At 39.5% G+C, this 13911-nt stretch overlaps 4 protein-coding genes across 4 annotated transcripts; 1 reads left to right on the forward strand and 3 right to left on the reverse strand.

The window, feature by feature from the left end:
* Window positions 1-315: 315 nt before the first annotated feature.
* Window positions 316-1035, reverse strand: MONOS_11356 (putative DnaJ domain). The gene is made up of 2 exons (XM_067863880.1): window positions 687-1035; window positions 316-631 (listed from the first exon to the last, which is right to left on the reverse strand). The coding sequence occupies exons 1-2, from the start codon at window positions 1025-1027 to the stop codon at window positions 544-546; spliced, it is 429 nt and encodes a 142-aa protein (XP_067723700.1). The 5' UTR covers window positions 1028-1035; the 3' UTR covers window positions 316-543.
* Window positions 1036-1287: 252 nt separating this feature from the next.
* On the reverse strand, window positions 1288-5689 carry MONOS_11357 (uncharacterized protein; the record flags this gene model as incomplete). The annotated part of the gene is made up of 7 exons (XM_067863881.1): window positions 1288-1399; window positions 1499-1798; window positions 2072-3695; window positions 3852-5238; window positions 5318-5450; window positions 5512-5583; window positions 5685-5689. 7 exons carry the CDS (start codon window positions 5687-5689, stop codon window positions 1288-1290), a joined length of 3633 nt encoding a protein of 1210 aa, XP_067723701.1.
* Window positions 5690-6093: 404 nt separating this feature from the next.
* On the forward strand, window positions 6094-9850 carry MONOS_11358 (putative NEK kinase). Its single transcript, XM_067863882.1, has 9 exons — window positions 6094-6135; window positions 6199-6482; window positions 6560-6683; window positions 6755-6821; window positions 6886-6921; window positions 7001-7217; window positions 7341-8748; window positions 8873-8930; window positions 9009-9850. The coding sequence occupies exons 1-9, from the start codon at window positions 6117-6119 to the stop codon at window positions 9196-9198; spliced, it is 2403 nt and encodes an 800-aa protein (XP_067723702.1). The 5' UTR covers window positions 6094-6116; the 3' UTR covers window positions 9199-9850.
* MONOS_11359 (putative histone acetyltransferase) lies at window positions 9847-12679 on the reverse strand. The gene is made up of 3 exons (XM_067863883.1): window positions 11592-12679; window positions 10694-11394; window positions 9847-10478 (listed from the first exon to the last, which is right to left on the reverse strand). Exons 1-3 carry the CDS (start codon window positions 12623-12625, stop codon window positions 10126-10128), a joined length of 2088 nt encoding a protein of 695 aa, XP_067723703.1. The 5' UTR covers window positions 12626-12679; the 3' UTR covers window positions 9847-10125.
* Between the last annotated feature and the right edge of the window lie 1232 nt (window positions 12680-13911).

Consider the following 13911-nt stretch of genomic DNA (forward strand, 5'->3'; position numbering starts at 1 on the left):
TGACTTTTTTCTTTTTAAATCCATTTTATTTTCACAAAAAATACAATATCTTTTATTGAAAATTTTTTAATAGATTTCACAATTTTTGCTTATTCCCAGGCATTGGTTCACTCTTTTTATGGATACTGTCTCTTGGAATATTTTCTGTCAACTTCATTGAAATGGCACACATTATAAGAATGATCACACGCTTCAAAGATGTTGCTGAGCATCTAACAACTATCGGAAATGCATTAACTAAATTAAAAAGGAAAGCGCAATGAATAATCCTCGTATTTACATCTTTTGTTTATATTCAAAAAAATAGCTAATATCTCTATCAATTTTTACCTTTTTTTTCCGCAAAATACCAAAAATAAAGCAATATTTTGCATAACTTGGATTTTAATTTTAAAATAATAATATGGCTGATGATGTGCGAGACAATTGCATTTAAAACTCGTTTATGTTCCAAAATCAATAAAAACAAATCGTCAACTCTTCACAACGCAAAACGACTATAAATGCCACAGTCTCAAAGGAAAATTCTGTAAGATGATTCAATTACATCTTTTTAAGTCCCTCATAAGCCTCTTTGATTTGTTTCAATTTCTTTTCGCAATTTTTGCAATCTGGGTGTGTTTGTGGATTGCTAAAATAAAATGGTACATACCAAAATTAACTTCACTAACAATAGAAATGCACACTATTTTACAGTTAATTCGTCATATGCATCGCGAATTTGACTTGATGATGCATCCTTTTTAACTTCAAGCCAACGGTAATACTTTGTCGGTGCAGAGTTGTATTGTTTAACAAACAATAATGCTCCTCCAATAACAAGAGCTCCAATAATAACCAAGAGAATTACAAAGAAAACATTTGAAAGCTTGTCTGTTGAGACATCTGTTGGGTTGACTTGTTTCACTGTCTTTTCGACTTTTTTCGCATGTTTTTGCTTTGCGATTTTATCGCTTTTCCTTGCACGCTCTTTAACTTTGTAATCCGGTTTATATTGTGGAGTAACTGGCCTGTTGTTACGATACATTTAGATCTATACCCATTCACTCTCCTTTGACATTTTAAAATTTTTTGTATTTCAAAGGTACAAATGACAAAACAAAGAAATTAACAAACATATTAACCATACAATATATTACAGTTTATTTTTGAAGAAAAGAATTAAGCTGGACAGGTATCTCTGATTCCGATAATATTCTCCTTATCCCACTTGGCAATTCTCGAAAGTCATAACTCTGGTGCAAAAAACGAATTCGGAATTTAAAAAAAATCCAAAACAAAAATTTGTTAAGCGAAAAAACTTATCAAAAAAATGCACACATCGTCGGGTATTCCCATAACTTTCCTTACACTGTTGACTATTAGATTATTTGGTGAATCAATCTTGCCACTTCGTACCCTTAAATCGCAAATACCACAAAATAAATGAATAAAATAAAATAAAATAAAATAAATATAATTTAAAAAAATTATCTTGAGTGTATAAGAAGACGCATACAGAACTGCAAATCCGTGGAACACTGCCTCCACAATGAAACCCGCGTCCTTCATCCTCGGCATTCGATCAGCCGCCACTCCTTCTTCTCCTTCCTCTCTCTCTTCATTGCCTCTCAGTGTGAGCATCAGCGGGGCGGGTGTGGCTGCTTTGCTTTTGATGTCCTTTTGGAGCAGCTGTGCGGACGAGGCGAAATGGCGGGGCAGACCTTGGATGACATCTCGGATGGCACTCAGACACTCGCTGAAGCGCTTCAGAGAGGACTCGTCACGCTCGGGGGATGTGTGGAGGAGATCGTGGGCACTTGGGAGGAGAATGGGGGAAGAAGGGAAAGGGGAAGAAGGGAAAAGAGAAGAAGAAGAAGGAAGTTGAGATGAGCAGGTGTGTTGTTTGTTTGGGAAAAGGATGGATAAAAATATTAATCGAAAAAATAAAAAATAACATTATTGTTGGTAAAAAACAATAATTCATAAGATTAAAGAGAAATACAAAAAAGCATCCAATCACTTTTTACAAAAGAACAGAAAGAAAGAAAGCAACCTCAAATATTTTATCCACATTAAATATTCTTCATACCGATAGACATAAACGAGCAATCTGTTCAAAAAGAAAGGAGAGCCATGAAACAGCAAGAAGACGACAAAAGGCACAGAAGGTGTTAGCAGAATGTCAGAGCTGTATTTTTCGTGTGCCACAAGAAGAGATTCATAGAAAGAGAGAAATGCATCAATGAAAAGGGCGCTGAGGTTGGTGAAGTGCCAAAGAAAAGGCGGATGTGAGCCGAACTGCTGCTGAGAGGCGATGTCAGAAGAAAGAGAATAAGAAGGAGAAGGAGAAGAAGGAGAAGAAGAAAATGAAGAAGAAGAAGAAGATGATGATGATGAATACTGCGAGGGAGAGAAAGAGAGGCCATTTAATGAACTGTTAGTGGATGTGAAGTCTGTGTGTGGTGGATACAATCCATTGGATGTCTGAGTTGTTTTGTCAGCACTTGCCAACCGGCTGCCCATGAAATTGAGGCAGCAGTGTGTGCAGAAGGAGTCAATGAACATGGCCAGCTGGTGGCAAGTGAGTCGATAGCCCTCCAAAGTGCTGAGGGGAACAGAAGAGAAGACGGAATGTGAGGGAAGAGGAGGGTCTGATTGAACAGCAGCGCTGCCAGGGCGAGAAAGGAAGGAGGACGGGGTGATTGGCGAAGAGGAAGCAGAGGTGAGAAGAAGGGTTGACTGGGGTGTGATGGCAGGGGAGATGGCTGGGGTGATGGAGGGAGGGATGGACAGTGGGCCAGATGAAGAAGAGAAAGAAGAAGAAGATGATGATGATGATGAAAATGAGTGAAGAGCAAGAGCCTTCCTCTGAGCAGATATGGCAGCAAGCGAAGGAGAAAGGCCAAGGGCGAGCCAGTTGAGCAGCAGCGACACGACGCAGCGGATGGCAGCCACGTTGAAAGTGACAGCAGTCTGCTCGGCAGACGAGTGGGAGATGAGAGGGAGAGTGAGAGAGGCCTTGGTGAGGCAGAGGGGGCGGAGGACGAGGCGGAAGAGGGAAGGGAAAGGGAGCGGGTTGATGTGCGAAATGAGGCTGAGGAGGAGCGACGTGCGGATTGTGTGGAAGAAAAGAGAAGTGGACTCTGAAATGGAAAGGGCTGAAGGAGCGCTTTTTGCGGCGCTGGTGGAATCTTCAGTGTTTGTGTTGGAAGTGCCATTTCTTTCGTTGTTTCTGCTATTGCTGCTGCTGCTGTTGCTAAAACGCTCAGAAAGAGAAGAAGGCCGCTTCATCATCCGCATCAGCTGTGTCAGCTCTGTGCTGCTGTCTTCTTCGGAATACTCGTCTTCTCCACTCTCATCACTTTCGCCTTCATTCTCTGCAGTGGCATCGCTATCTGCAGTGATATTTCTTCTTCTTCCACTTCTTTTTTGCCTTCTGCCCCCAAACTCAGCAATCGTCTGCTTTCTGATGGACATCTGCCTTTCCAGTGCGAAGAACAGACTCGATCCCCAAAAGGGGCCATTCCACGTCTTCAGAAAGGAGAAGAGGAATCTGTCGATTTCGAGTGGGTGCTCCTGCATCTCCTGCTGTGTCTGCACAACAAGAGAGAGGAAACGGCACTGCTTCGACAGCTGGGCAGTGTCCAGGTGCACGTCAAACAGAGCGGGAAGACGCATCCGCAGAAACTGTGTTAGACGACTGGAGATGCCATCTGATATTAAATTAATAAAAAAAATTGTATTGTTTAAAAAAAGAATTATGATAAATTGAAAATAAATAAATAAACAAATTCATAAATAAAAGCGATAAAATCATTAAAATTTTATATGGAAAAAAAAAAAACGTTAATAGAAACGCAAATAGATACCGTCAGCAGTGAGCATCAGAGCGTGTCTCCAGAAAGGATGCGACAGGACGACGCCTGCTCTGTCTGGCCATCTGAGCTGGTCTGTGTGAGTGGCCAGCTCTGCCAGCGACGAGAACGCATCAGGAAACAGCAGCTTTCTTGGTGGGAGACGGATGTTTGCAGCCATCACGACAGAAGGCGACAGAGAGCGAGAGAGTGAGCGAGAAGGAGAATCCCTCCCCGACGACACAGACGAGGCAGATGGCTCAGACTCCAGCCTTTGCCTCCTCGTCGGCTCCTCTGCCTCGTCTGCCTCACTCAGGTCTTTCTTCCGTGTGCTTCTCCCTCGTTCACGCCGCCGCTCTTCGCGGTGCATCTCTCGCACTTTCTCCTTCGCCCACTCTCTGTCCTTGTCCACTCCTCCGCTTCTGCCCCCAAAATAACCCAAAAACGATGCAGACGGCACGCTTCCTGCTTGCAGGCTCTCTGCCAGCGCTTCAGAGGCAATCAGCTGACGCTGCGGATACAGCGACATGTGTGTAACTGCCTCAGCAAGTGACATCTGTGCCACATTTCCCAGCGCCCCCCTGCTTTTTGTGGGAGGTCTGCCTCTTCCCCTTCCTCTCCCTCTGCCTTGTCCTCTTCCACTGACTCCACTGGCACTGCTTTGAGATGCTCCGAAGGGCAGCTGAGGAAACAGAAGAGAAGAAGAAGGGTTGATTGCAGAGAGCATTCTGATGTGCGATTGCTGGACGGAAGAAGAGCCGGTTGAGTTGAGTGAATGAGATGTGGTTGTGGATGATGTTGATGAAGAAGATAATGTGACAACAGCAACTGGAAGAGAGAGAGGAATAAGGCTGTCATCGAGAACTTCGCTTATATGACCATCGTTTGCGTCTCCATTCATTGATGTCGTTTGAGTTGAGTCAGATTGATCTTTCGATGAAGTGGCATTTGTTTCTGAAGAATGAAATCGTCCACCTTCTTTGGAACTTTCGCTTCTTCCTCCTCTTCCCCTGCCCCTGCCCCTTCCCCTTCCTCTCCATCTACTTCCACCACCTCTCTCTCCTTGTAACTGAAGTGCTCGCACGCGCATTGGGTCTTTCCGATAAGCAGCCTCGAGTGCAGGGGGAATGAACAGCTGTGGTTGTGCTTTTGACAAAGGATCAGAAGACGAAGAAATAAGCTCTGTTGTTGTGGAAGTTAAATCTGTCGTGTTGTTGGTTTTGTCTGATGATGATTGATAGAAATATCCGTGTGGTGTGTATACTGAAAGAAGAGAAGATAAGCTTGCTTGTGAGAGTTCTGTTGACGAAAAAGAAAGATGTGACTCAGAATCAACTTGAAAATCGTGGAATTCACCAGTGTGTAGTTGATGGATCCAGGCATACCAGGACATGTGCTCAAACTTAAAAATTAAATGGGAGAGGGAGAAAAAATAAAGACATATTTCATTTTCCTTTAAAAATATCTTTCTTTAAACAGACTTTAAATGGTGCTGCAATTTTTTGTGATATGCGTGAGAACTTCTTTGCATTTGCGCTTCCAATAAAGCAATCAAAAAGATGCTGAAGAGATAAAAGAGCGATATTATCTCTATCATCTTCGATGAGCTTTGAACTATTTTTATACAAAATAGAAATGCTTTATCTGAAAAAGAAAAAATTTAGGAAAGACAAACAGTTGTTGTATACGATCAGGCCGAACGTGTCTACGTTCAGTAATTAAGTATAGAATATGACATGCCGGTTTTCTTTTGAAAAATTGCAAAAAAGAGAAAAATATTAAATATCGTCACAGCCAAAGAATAATCGCAAACCTTAAACTGTCGTATTCAAGAAGCTGGAAAAAAACTTCATATATACTTCGAATATTGCGAACGCCATCAATAAAATCAATGACCATTGTCATCCACTTCAAACACCATTTTATGACAGAATAGTGAAATTCTGCCATCATTCCGCAAAGTTCCAAAATTGAAACTTCAGTAACGCATCCTTTTGGATTTAAAGATTGCAAAATCTTTATTATCTCTTTCTCTTGATCTCCTATAAGAAGCCAAAAAAATAAACTTTTATGTTCTTTTTAAATTGTCACAAGCCTGAAATACGCAATGCATCTGGTATTCCTCTGATTAACATATGAATTTCTGTTTGATCTAGCCCCTCTGAAACACCTTTTTTCAGGAGACTTTCGAAATAATCCATTTTAAATTTTTACAAAGAATTAATTAGAAGATTAAGGTGTTGATCTTGATTCCCATACGCTTAAGATAGAAGGTCAAAGATGTCTTCACCGGATGATTGTGTGTTATTTTGAAGTATTTTGTTGTATGTTTCATTTGCAAAAATATATCTTATAATTTTAGATGAGCTTGGACCGCTTATCGGCAAAGGAGCTTTCAGTCAAGTGTACAAACTTATCAGAAGATCTGATGGCAAAGAATTTGCTGTGAAACAAATTGATTTATATAAAAGCGATGGACAAGAAATTGCATTTCTACAAAATTTCGATTCACCATTTATTGTGAAGTATGTTGAATCGTTCAAGGATGCACATTGCCTTTACATCATCATGGAATTTTGCGAACATGGTAACTTGCGAGAATTTATTCAAGAAACAAAAGCAAAGGGACTTAGAGTGTCGGAGGAAGTTTGTTTAGATTAAATTGATTTGTTTTTTTGTCTGAGGTTTATATGAATAATTCAAAAATAAAACAAAAATTTTAGAAAGCGTGGCAATTCTTGGCATCTGCCACAGTTGGTTTAAATACACTTCATGTGCGGGGAGTTATTCATAGAGATTTGAAACCTGAAAACTTCTTCTTGGACGCACGATTTAATGCAAAGATCGGTATTTCATTTATTCTCTTTGTGCTTTGCATTGGATTTTAATTAAATTTTAAAAACATCAATTTTTAACAGGTGATCTTGGTGTAGCTAGAGAATTACATTCGCCAGAAGAAATGGCACAAACAAGAGCTGGAACACCGTTTGATCACTTAGTTTTAATCTTTATGATTTTCGTAATTCTTCCATATTTTTGTTCTTTACAGACTTTACTTCAGCCCAGAAGTCAACTTGATGGAAAAGTTTGAGCTTTTTCTTTTTGGCTGATTATCATTTTCCCGATTATTCTCGATTTAAATTACAATTAATTTTTATTCATAGATATACTCAACCTGCTGATATTTACTCTCTTGGTGTGTGCCTGCTTGAGCTTCTGACGTTAGAGCAATGCAATCCATTTTTGGTGTTTTCTGCATCCGCACCCGACTCCTCAAAACCATCTCGCCCATACGATGATATTCTGAAGGAGTGTTTGGATAAGATTTCTTCAGAGTACTCAGACACAATCAAAGAGCTGCTGTTCCACATGCTCGCAAGAGTTTGACTATTTTTTTGTATTGATTTTTTTTTATTGAAGAATTGTATATTTTTTTATTTTTGATGATATTATTCTAATTCCAATAATTATTATAATGACTTTTCCCCCTCAAATATTATCCAGGCACCAGACAAGCGACCCACCGCCCAGCAGATTCTGGACTCTCCCCGTGTGGCTGAAGAAGTCAAGAAACTCGAGTCGACTGGCCTGTCCACTGCAGCCACTGCTGCACAGGCAGGCACCATTGTGCCGACGATGTATGATGCATCCAAGTCAGTGGATGGGTCAGAGCCATACATCCAGAGCAGCTCATCCTCGCCCTCTGGTGTGCTCTTCCAAGGTCCATCGATGCCGTTCTTTGCGAAGATGCAGTCGCCCACCCCGCGATATTCTGGCGCAGACCTCCCGCGTATCCACGCAGCACTGAAGAAGATGGAGTACCCACCCATGTTTGTGGACGATGATGCTCCCGAAAGGGATGATCTGATTGATCGTGTGAAGAAGAACGTGGTGAATGAGATTTCTGCACTTGCCACTGCCTTGTCATCTGCCACTGAGAAGCACGTGAAGCAGCTGGTAGAAGAAGGCTTTTACCAGACGATGACTCGCTTCCTGTCGCCGTGTGGGAGCGAAGAGGGAGCTGACCAGGCGATTGTATCGCTGATCTGCCGGTGCTGTGTGTATGTGTGGAACTTCAAGGCATCCATCGTCTCTCCCTTCCAGCAGCAAGGGCTGGCTTCTGCACCTTCTTCTTCCTCCTTCTCGTCGTACACACTCACAAAGGAGCAGGAAGAGGCGAGCGAAGTGAAGCAGTTTGTGGAGCGGCTGCTGGGCGAGCTGAGCGTCTCAACAGTAACCACCACGAACTACATCCTCACAGCTGTGCATAGGTTCCTCCAGCAGTCCTTGCCAACAGCCATTGCGCGTGCGACAGAGGCAGAGAGAGATGCGACGATCAAGTTCTGCCGGCGGCTGGTGAGGAAGCTGAACAAGAAGCTGGACTCGACGTCGGGTGAGGTGGTGGAGCGGGCAGTGAAGATGATGTATCTCATCTGCATCCGGACGATGTCTGTGTCAAGTGGCGACAAACACCCACTCTTTGACACGATGAATGCGCTGCCGCGGTCGAAGAAGGGGAAGAAGTACAAGTCGACAATGGGCACACTCAGCTCAGAGAACGGAGAAGAGGACGAGAACGACTCAGACGATTCGTCAGGTGATTTGGGCAATGACGACGATGACGATGAGGAGAACGAGAACGAAGGGAAAGCACTGCTGACGACGGGGCTGCTGGACCCAGCGAATGCGTCGAAGTCGTCGGGCATTCAGCAACTGGTGTTTGTGTGTGAAACAACACCCAACGACGAGGTGAAGCTGTATGCTGCTATCTGCCTGGTGCATCTCTTCCAGATGCAGAAGATTCCGAGCGAGCTTACATTCACTGTGGACACTGTGATGGACAAAGTGAAGAGGCAGGGCGAGTGGGTCACTAACTGCCTGGGGGCACTCAGAACACTCGCTGGAAAACATGGTTTGTTTGATTATTTATTAGAATTTTGAACTATTTTAAAAAATATTCTTATAATTTTTGATATATTTATTTATTAATTAATTAATTTGCTTATTTCATTGCTTGCTTGTTGTTAATTCAACAGAAAATCACTCGTTCCTTCTGACTGATCAATTCTTCAATCACGTGCCAAACCTTCTGAAGTTTGTTTTCTATCTGTTTTCATTTCTCTTCAATAACTTTATTAATTTTCTTCATTCATTTCCCAATTTTTGATGCAGTGGTTCATATCCAGTTGTTGGCCACACATTTTCTGTTCTGTTTGCGCTGGTGAAGTTTGGAGAGCACGACAAAGCGAAGCCGTTCATCAAGAAGGCTGTGCCTGATGCGCGTCTGCAGGTGTTTGTGAACCATCCTGATGAGCTGGTGAAGCACAATGCGAGGAAACTGGAGGCTGAGCTGAAGAAGTAGAAGTGGTTGAGATGGAGTTACAGAGAAGGGAGACTGCTATGAATGTGATGAGTGTGATGGCTCTGTTGATTGATTGTTGTTTGAGAGGAAGAAGAAGAGAAGAGGATTAAAATAAAAGAAAAGAAAAGAAAAATAGATAGATAGATAGATAGATAGCTCTTGTTATGAAGACTTCTGAATAATGAGGGCTTATCTGTTGTACAGAAAACGAGATAAATGCCTGTAGAAATTATGTTTGAGAAAGAGAAAGAGAAAGAGAGAATTTGAACGGAGCTGTTTTTTTAATGACATGAATATTTTTTTGTTTGCCTTAATCCTCTTTGTTTACTATCTTTTTTATAAAAATTCACAATTTTCTTTTTCTTTCTTTTCTTTTTTTGGTTGTTTTGATTTCATTAAATGAGATTACTGTGCTAATTTTCCCCACCTAAAAAACGTGTATCTATTTTTGTCGTGTTCGAAAACTCATCCTTGCTTCTTCCTTTTGATTATTATTGTGATTGTTATTATTCACAGAAATATGTATGGATGGCATGAGAAATGACACTTTGGAAACACATTCAATTCTTCCGTTTCTCTTCAAATCACATCTTTTTTCGCTTGTTTTCGTCATTTCTTTTGGTAGTTACAATATTAATTTACCAGAGAGGAAGTTTCAAAAACTTTTTTTTATTTTTTTTACAATTAAAAAAAAAAAAGCTAGTTTTTCAATGTGTAAATAACTATCAAATTTGCACATATGAAATAAATTACAACACAAAGCATGCAAATTGGTATTAGAATGCCTTGCAATAATCAAACATTTACAAACGACTATCAGAAATAAGTTCTTCATATTTCCAACTAAAAATCGCTAATCACACAAAAAAAACTTGTTCCATATCGAACAATAATATCCGTTCTGTCACAGTTGATATACATCTATTTTTAGTTTTCAGCTGCTTTTCCTCCGTCGCTTTCGAACTCTGCCTCAAAATCGCTGGAGTCGATTGCGTCGTTGTCTTCAAGCGAGTCCTCTTCATCCAAATCATCATCGTCTTCATCATCCTCATCATCATCTGTGTCTTCTTTGACTTCCTCTCTTTCTTCCTTCGGCCAGCCCTGCTTGCCCCACTCGGCATCAATGAAATGCTTCAGCGCTTCGGCTGTTCGGAAGTAATCGTTGTCTTCGCCATTGTATATCTTCGCATTCAAAGCCATTCGAAGGAGATCAGCACGGAACTGCGAGGGAAGCATGTAATACGACTCTGTCTTCAGTCTGGCTTTGATGACAGTCAAATCTGTTGAAAAAAGCACAAACACAATGAATTAACATTTGAAAGCAAAGAAAAAAATAAATTGAAAAATAGAGTTAAGCAATATAAAACAAATGGAAACAAATAAGATTTATATAAGACATGAAAAAATTGTAATGAAAACAATTAAATAAATATGATAAATATTTCAGACTCATTTCCAAAAATTAATATGAAATCCATATCAACTCGAAGCACACCAATCGGGTTCTTCACGCACTGATAGTAATCAGCAACGTCCTTCTCCTTGACAGGCTCCAGGAACGGCCACGAGAGTGTCATGTCGCGTGAGATTTTGTCGTAGAAGATTCCATATTTGATGTGGCACTGCGTGACATAGCCACGGGTGAGGGGGCGATAGCGGGGTCGGTGGATCTGGGCCAGTGTCGACTGGAAGAGCGGAGAGAGACGAGACTCGGGTGATGTGGAGCGGGAGGAGGGAGAAAAACTGCGCGACTCGGAAAGAGGAAGCATTGGATCGGATGAAGAAGATGGAGGAGAAGAAGGGGAGGAAGGAGAAGAAGGAGAGGAAGGTCTAACTGAGTCGAAAGAATAAGAAGATTGAGAATATGAAGTGTTTTGTGATGGAGATGCAGGAGCGGAAGAAGAAGAAGAAGAAGCGAATGGAGTTGTATGGCCAGAGTGTGACGTGGGCAGGGAAGATGAAGTGGGACGTTGAGGTTCTTCTTCCGAAGCAGAAGAAGAGTGAGTCGATGAAGAGGAAGAGGAAGAAGAAGATGCTGATCCAGATTTTTGAGACTGCTCGTATTCCTGCTGTGTCTCTCCGTTTGTTAAGTTCAGCGGCTGAGGAGGGCTTTCCCAGTTTGGAACGGATGTGGTTGGAGTCAGTCCAAGATCATCAGCCGGGTGCAATGGGCGTAAAACATCGACTTGAAAGAATCTGAGCAGAATTGCCATTCATAAAAAAAAAAATAATAATAATAATAAGTTAATAAATAATTTATTAATTATTACAGGCAGTGGTTTGAGCCAGTACAAGATGAATTCATAGGAAATAAATTTTAAGGTATTATTTAAAATATATCAAATAAAATTTTAAAAAAAATATTAATAACGAATCTAACATGAGAAGCAAACTGTGCCTCTGGTGAGGGAATAACAATGACGCCTCCATTGAGAGACCGCGGGATGGCCGAGTTGATCAGGTCTGTCGACACCACAATCCTCTTCATTGTCCTCTTTGGTGGCGGAAACACAGTGCCGCAATTGGAGAACTGTGATATCTTCTCCATAATGGCTCGCCTCTGCCTCTGGATCATGTCCGTTGGCCGAAGATAATTGATGTGAGGATGGATCAAAAACTCCATCAGCGTCGATTCATCATAATCCTTGATGTACCCTTCCCACATTTCTCTGGGCATTTGTATGTTTGATGAAAATCCTTGCTTACTGAAATATCCAACTGCATGGTTATCAGCATATGTAAGTAAAAATTTTAGCCCAATACAACGGGCGTATTCTTTGGCGTGCGCCATAAGCCGTGATCCGTATCCTCGAACTTGCTCGTTTGCATCAACTGCACAAAAGGCAATTTCGCCTAATCCGGTCTGAGGAAACGCTCGAATTGTAATTCCGGCAACGACTTGTATTCTGTTTTTCAAGCATATCACAGAATGATGACGACGATCAAATATTAATCGCGTAATGTACTCTCTCGGCATTTTTGGAAGTTGCCTCGCAAAAAGATTTTTTAGAGCGACAAGTAATACAAGTGACTGAGTTGATCCAACAGATTCGATTGATGAGCTAACATTTGAAGATGAATGTTGATAATGTCTGTTTGGGTACTTACTGTCGTTTCTACAAAGTACAAATCTTATAACTCCGTTGGCTTCATCAAAAATTTGCCTCCTTTCCCGAAGAGGAAGTGTTGGATTTAAATAAGTTTGGAAAATTGTTTGCTTTTGGTACGGCTGTGGTTCAGCTAGTGTTGATTCATAAGAAATAGAATTTTTAAGAGGCAAGGGTTGAGGATAATCAACGTAATGAAAAGGTGGATCTTCAGATGTTTTTGAAAAATCAAAAGTTATTTCTTCTTTATCAAAGGTATTTTGAGTAATCTCTTCATCATCTTTAGTAATGCCTGTTTTATTTGGACATGACTTTTGCATCTAGATTATTTATAATCCAAACGTCAGGGATAAAATGCAAAAAAAATTTTTCTTTCAAAGAGTTATATATAATTTTTTTTTCAAAAAAGAAAATTTTCGGATTTGGGACAGAATTCTTGCATTTATGAAAGATTAAATGATTTGTTCTTAAATTTATCGGTTATTGGATAATTATAATTCTAACATCACCGTGCAATATTAAGAGTAATAATTTTTAAAATTATAAAAAAAAAATTCGAAAGAACTGTGTGGAACAAAATTCTTCAATCAAAATATATTGTCCCAAATTATATGTCTGATAATAATTGATGTCGTTTATTCTATCAAATTTTTCGATGGAAAAAACATATTTTTAAAAAAAGCGCATTTTTAAAAAAAAAAACATTAGTTTTTTCTGTGTTTTAAATATTAATAAGGTTGTTTGTCATTGGGAAGAGATTTTGTATTTAAATAAAAATTCATGATATATGTTTTTGAAAAAACAGTTTTTTCTCATATGGGGGGAAATATGGACTTTCAAGCTTTTTTTGTACAAAGCATGAAATAATTGTTTCACTTATAACATTATTAAACTTAATCAGATTTCAAAATAAATTTGATTTTTATTTTTGAATGCAAACGCCATTGATATAATAACATTATGTTGTGTGACATCACATGCATTTCAAAAAATAAACTCATTTTTTTCAATTTTTTTTCATTACAAAAACTTCATCTTTGGTATGTAATCATTCAATGAAAATGCATGAAGTCAATTATTTTGTCCCAAATAAAGATGAAGATGTTTCCAATTGGACTTTTCATTTTTCAGTGTGTTTTTTTTTTTTTTTTTTTTTTTTTTTTTTTTTTTTTTTTTTTTTTTTTTTTTCGTTGTTGTTGTTGTTGTTATAAAAGGGAAATTTTCGAACAGATAATTTTGTTAGAAATAATATGAATTCAGAAATAATATCATAAATATTCAAATTAATTCTGATAAGTTTGAACATCATTTTCAGATCGTTTTGTAATGTATTTTTCTATAACAATGTATTTTGTGAAATTTGTGACAAAAATACAACGCTGTTTTTAAAGTTTTCTCACCAAAGATAAACAACCTTTGAAATACCAATACCACGAAAAAAGTTGTGAAATCAAAAAATTACACCTATCAATGAAAAATCTTTTCCCACAATTTCATATTTTTCTAAGAATTTTTTTGTACGGTCTAAGCTGGATATTATAACAACCGGTTTTGCATAAATTTCTGTGACAATTACAGTTTTTGATTATATGCGATCTCACCTAGC

Source organism: Monocercomonoides exilis (genome assembly GCF_001643675.1).
Source record: "Monocercomonoides exilis strain PA203 chromosome Unknown scaffold36-1065637, whole genome shotgun sequence".
NCBI lineage: Eukaryota > Preaxostyla > Oxymonadida > Polymastigidae > Monocercomonoides > Monocercomonoides exilis.

What these genes read in the sequence shown, in the direction of transcription:
- MONOS_11356 (XM_067863880.1), bottom strand. Translation starts at nt 1,027, where the DNA reads ATGTATCGTAACAACAGGCCAGTTACTCCACAATATAAACCGGATTAC. An exon ending in GACGAATTAACTGTAAAATA is followed by an intron (nt 632 to 686) that starts GTGTGCATTTCT and finishes ATTTTATTTTAG; the next exon opens with CAATCCACAAACACACCCAG.
- MONOS_11358 (XM_067863882.1), top strand. An exon ending in GACTTAGAGTGTCGGAGGAA is followed by an intron (nt 6,483 to 6,559) that starts GTTTGTTTAGAT and finishes CAAAAATTTTAG; the next exon opens with AAAGCGTGGCAATTCTTGGC. An exon ending in GAAGTCAACTTGATGGAAAA is followed by an intron (nt 6,922 to 7,000) that starts GTTTGAGCTTTT and finishes TTTTATTCATAG; the next exon opens with ATATACTCAACCTGCTGATA.
- MONOS_11359 (XM_067863883.1), bottom strand. Translation starts at nt 12,625, where the DNA reads ATGCAAAAGTCATGTCCAAATAAAACAGGCATTACTAAAGATGATGAA. An exon ending in ATTCCCTCACCAGAGGCACA is followed by an intron (nt 11,395 to 11,591) that starts GTTTGCTTCTCA and finishes AATTCTGCTCAG; the next exon opens with ATTCTTTCAAGTCGATGTTT. An exon ending in GTGCGTGAAGAACCCGATTG is followed by an intron (nt 10,479 to 10,693) that starts GTGTGCTTCGAG and finishes TTTTTTCAACAG; the next exon opens with ATTTGACTGTCATCAAAGCC.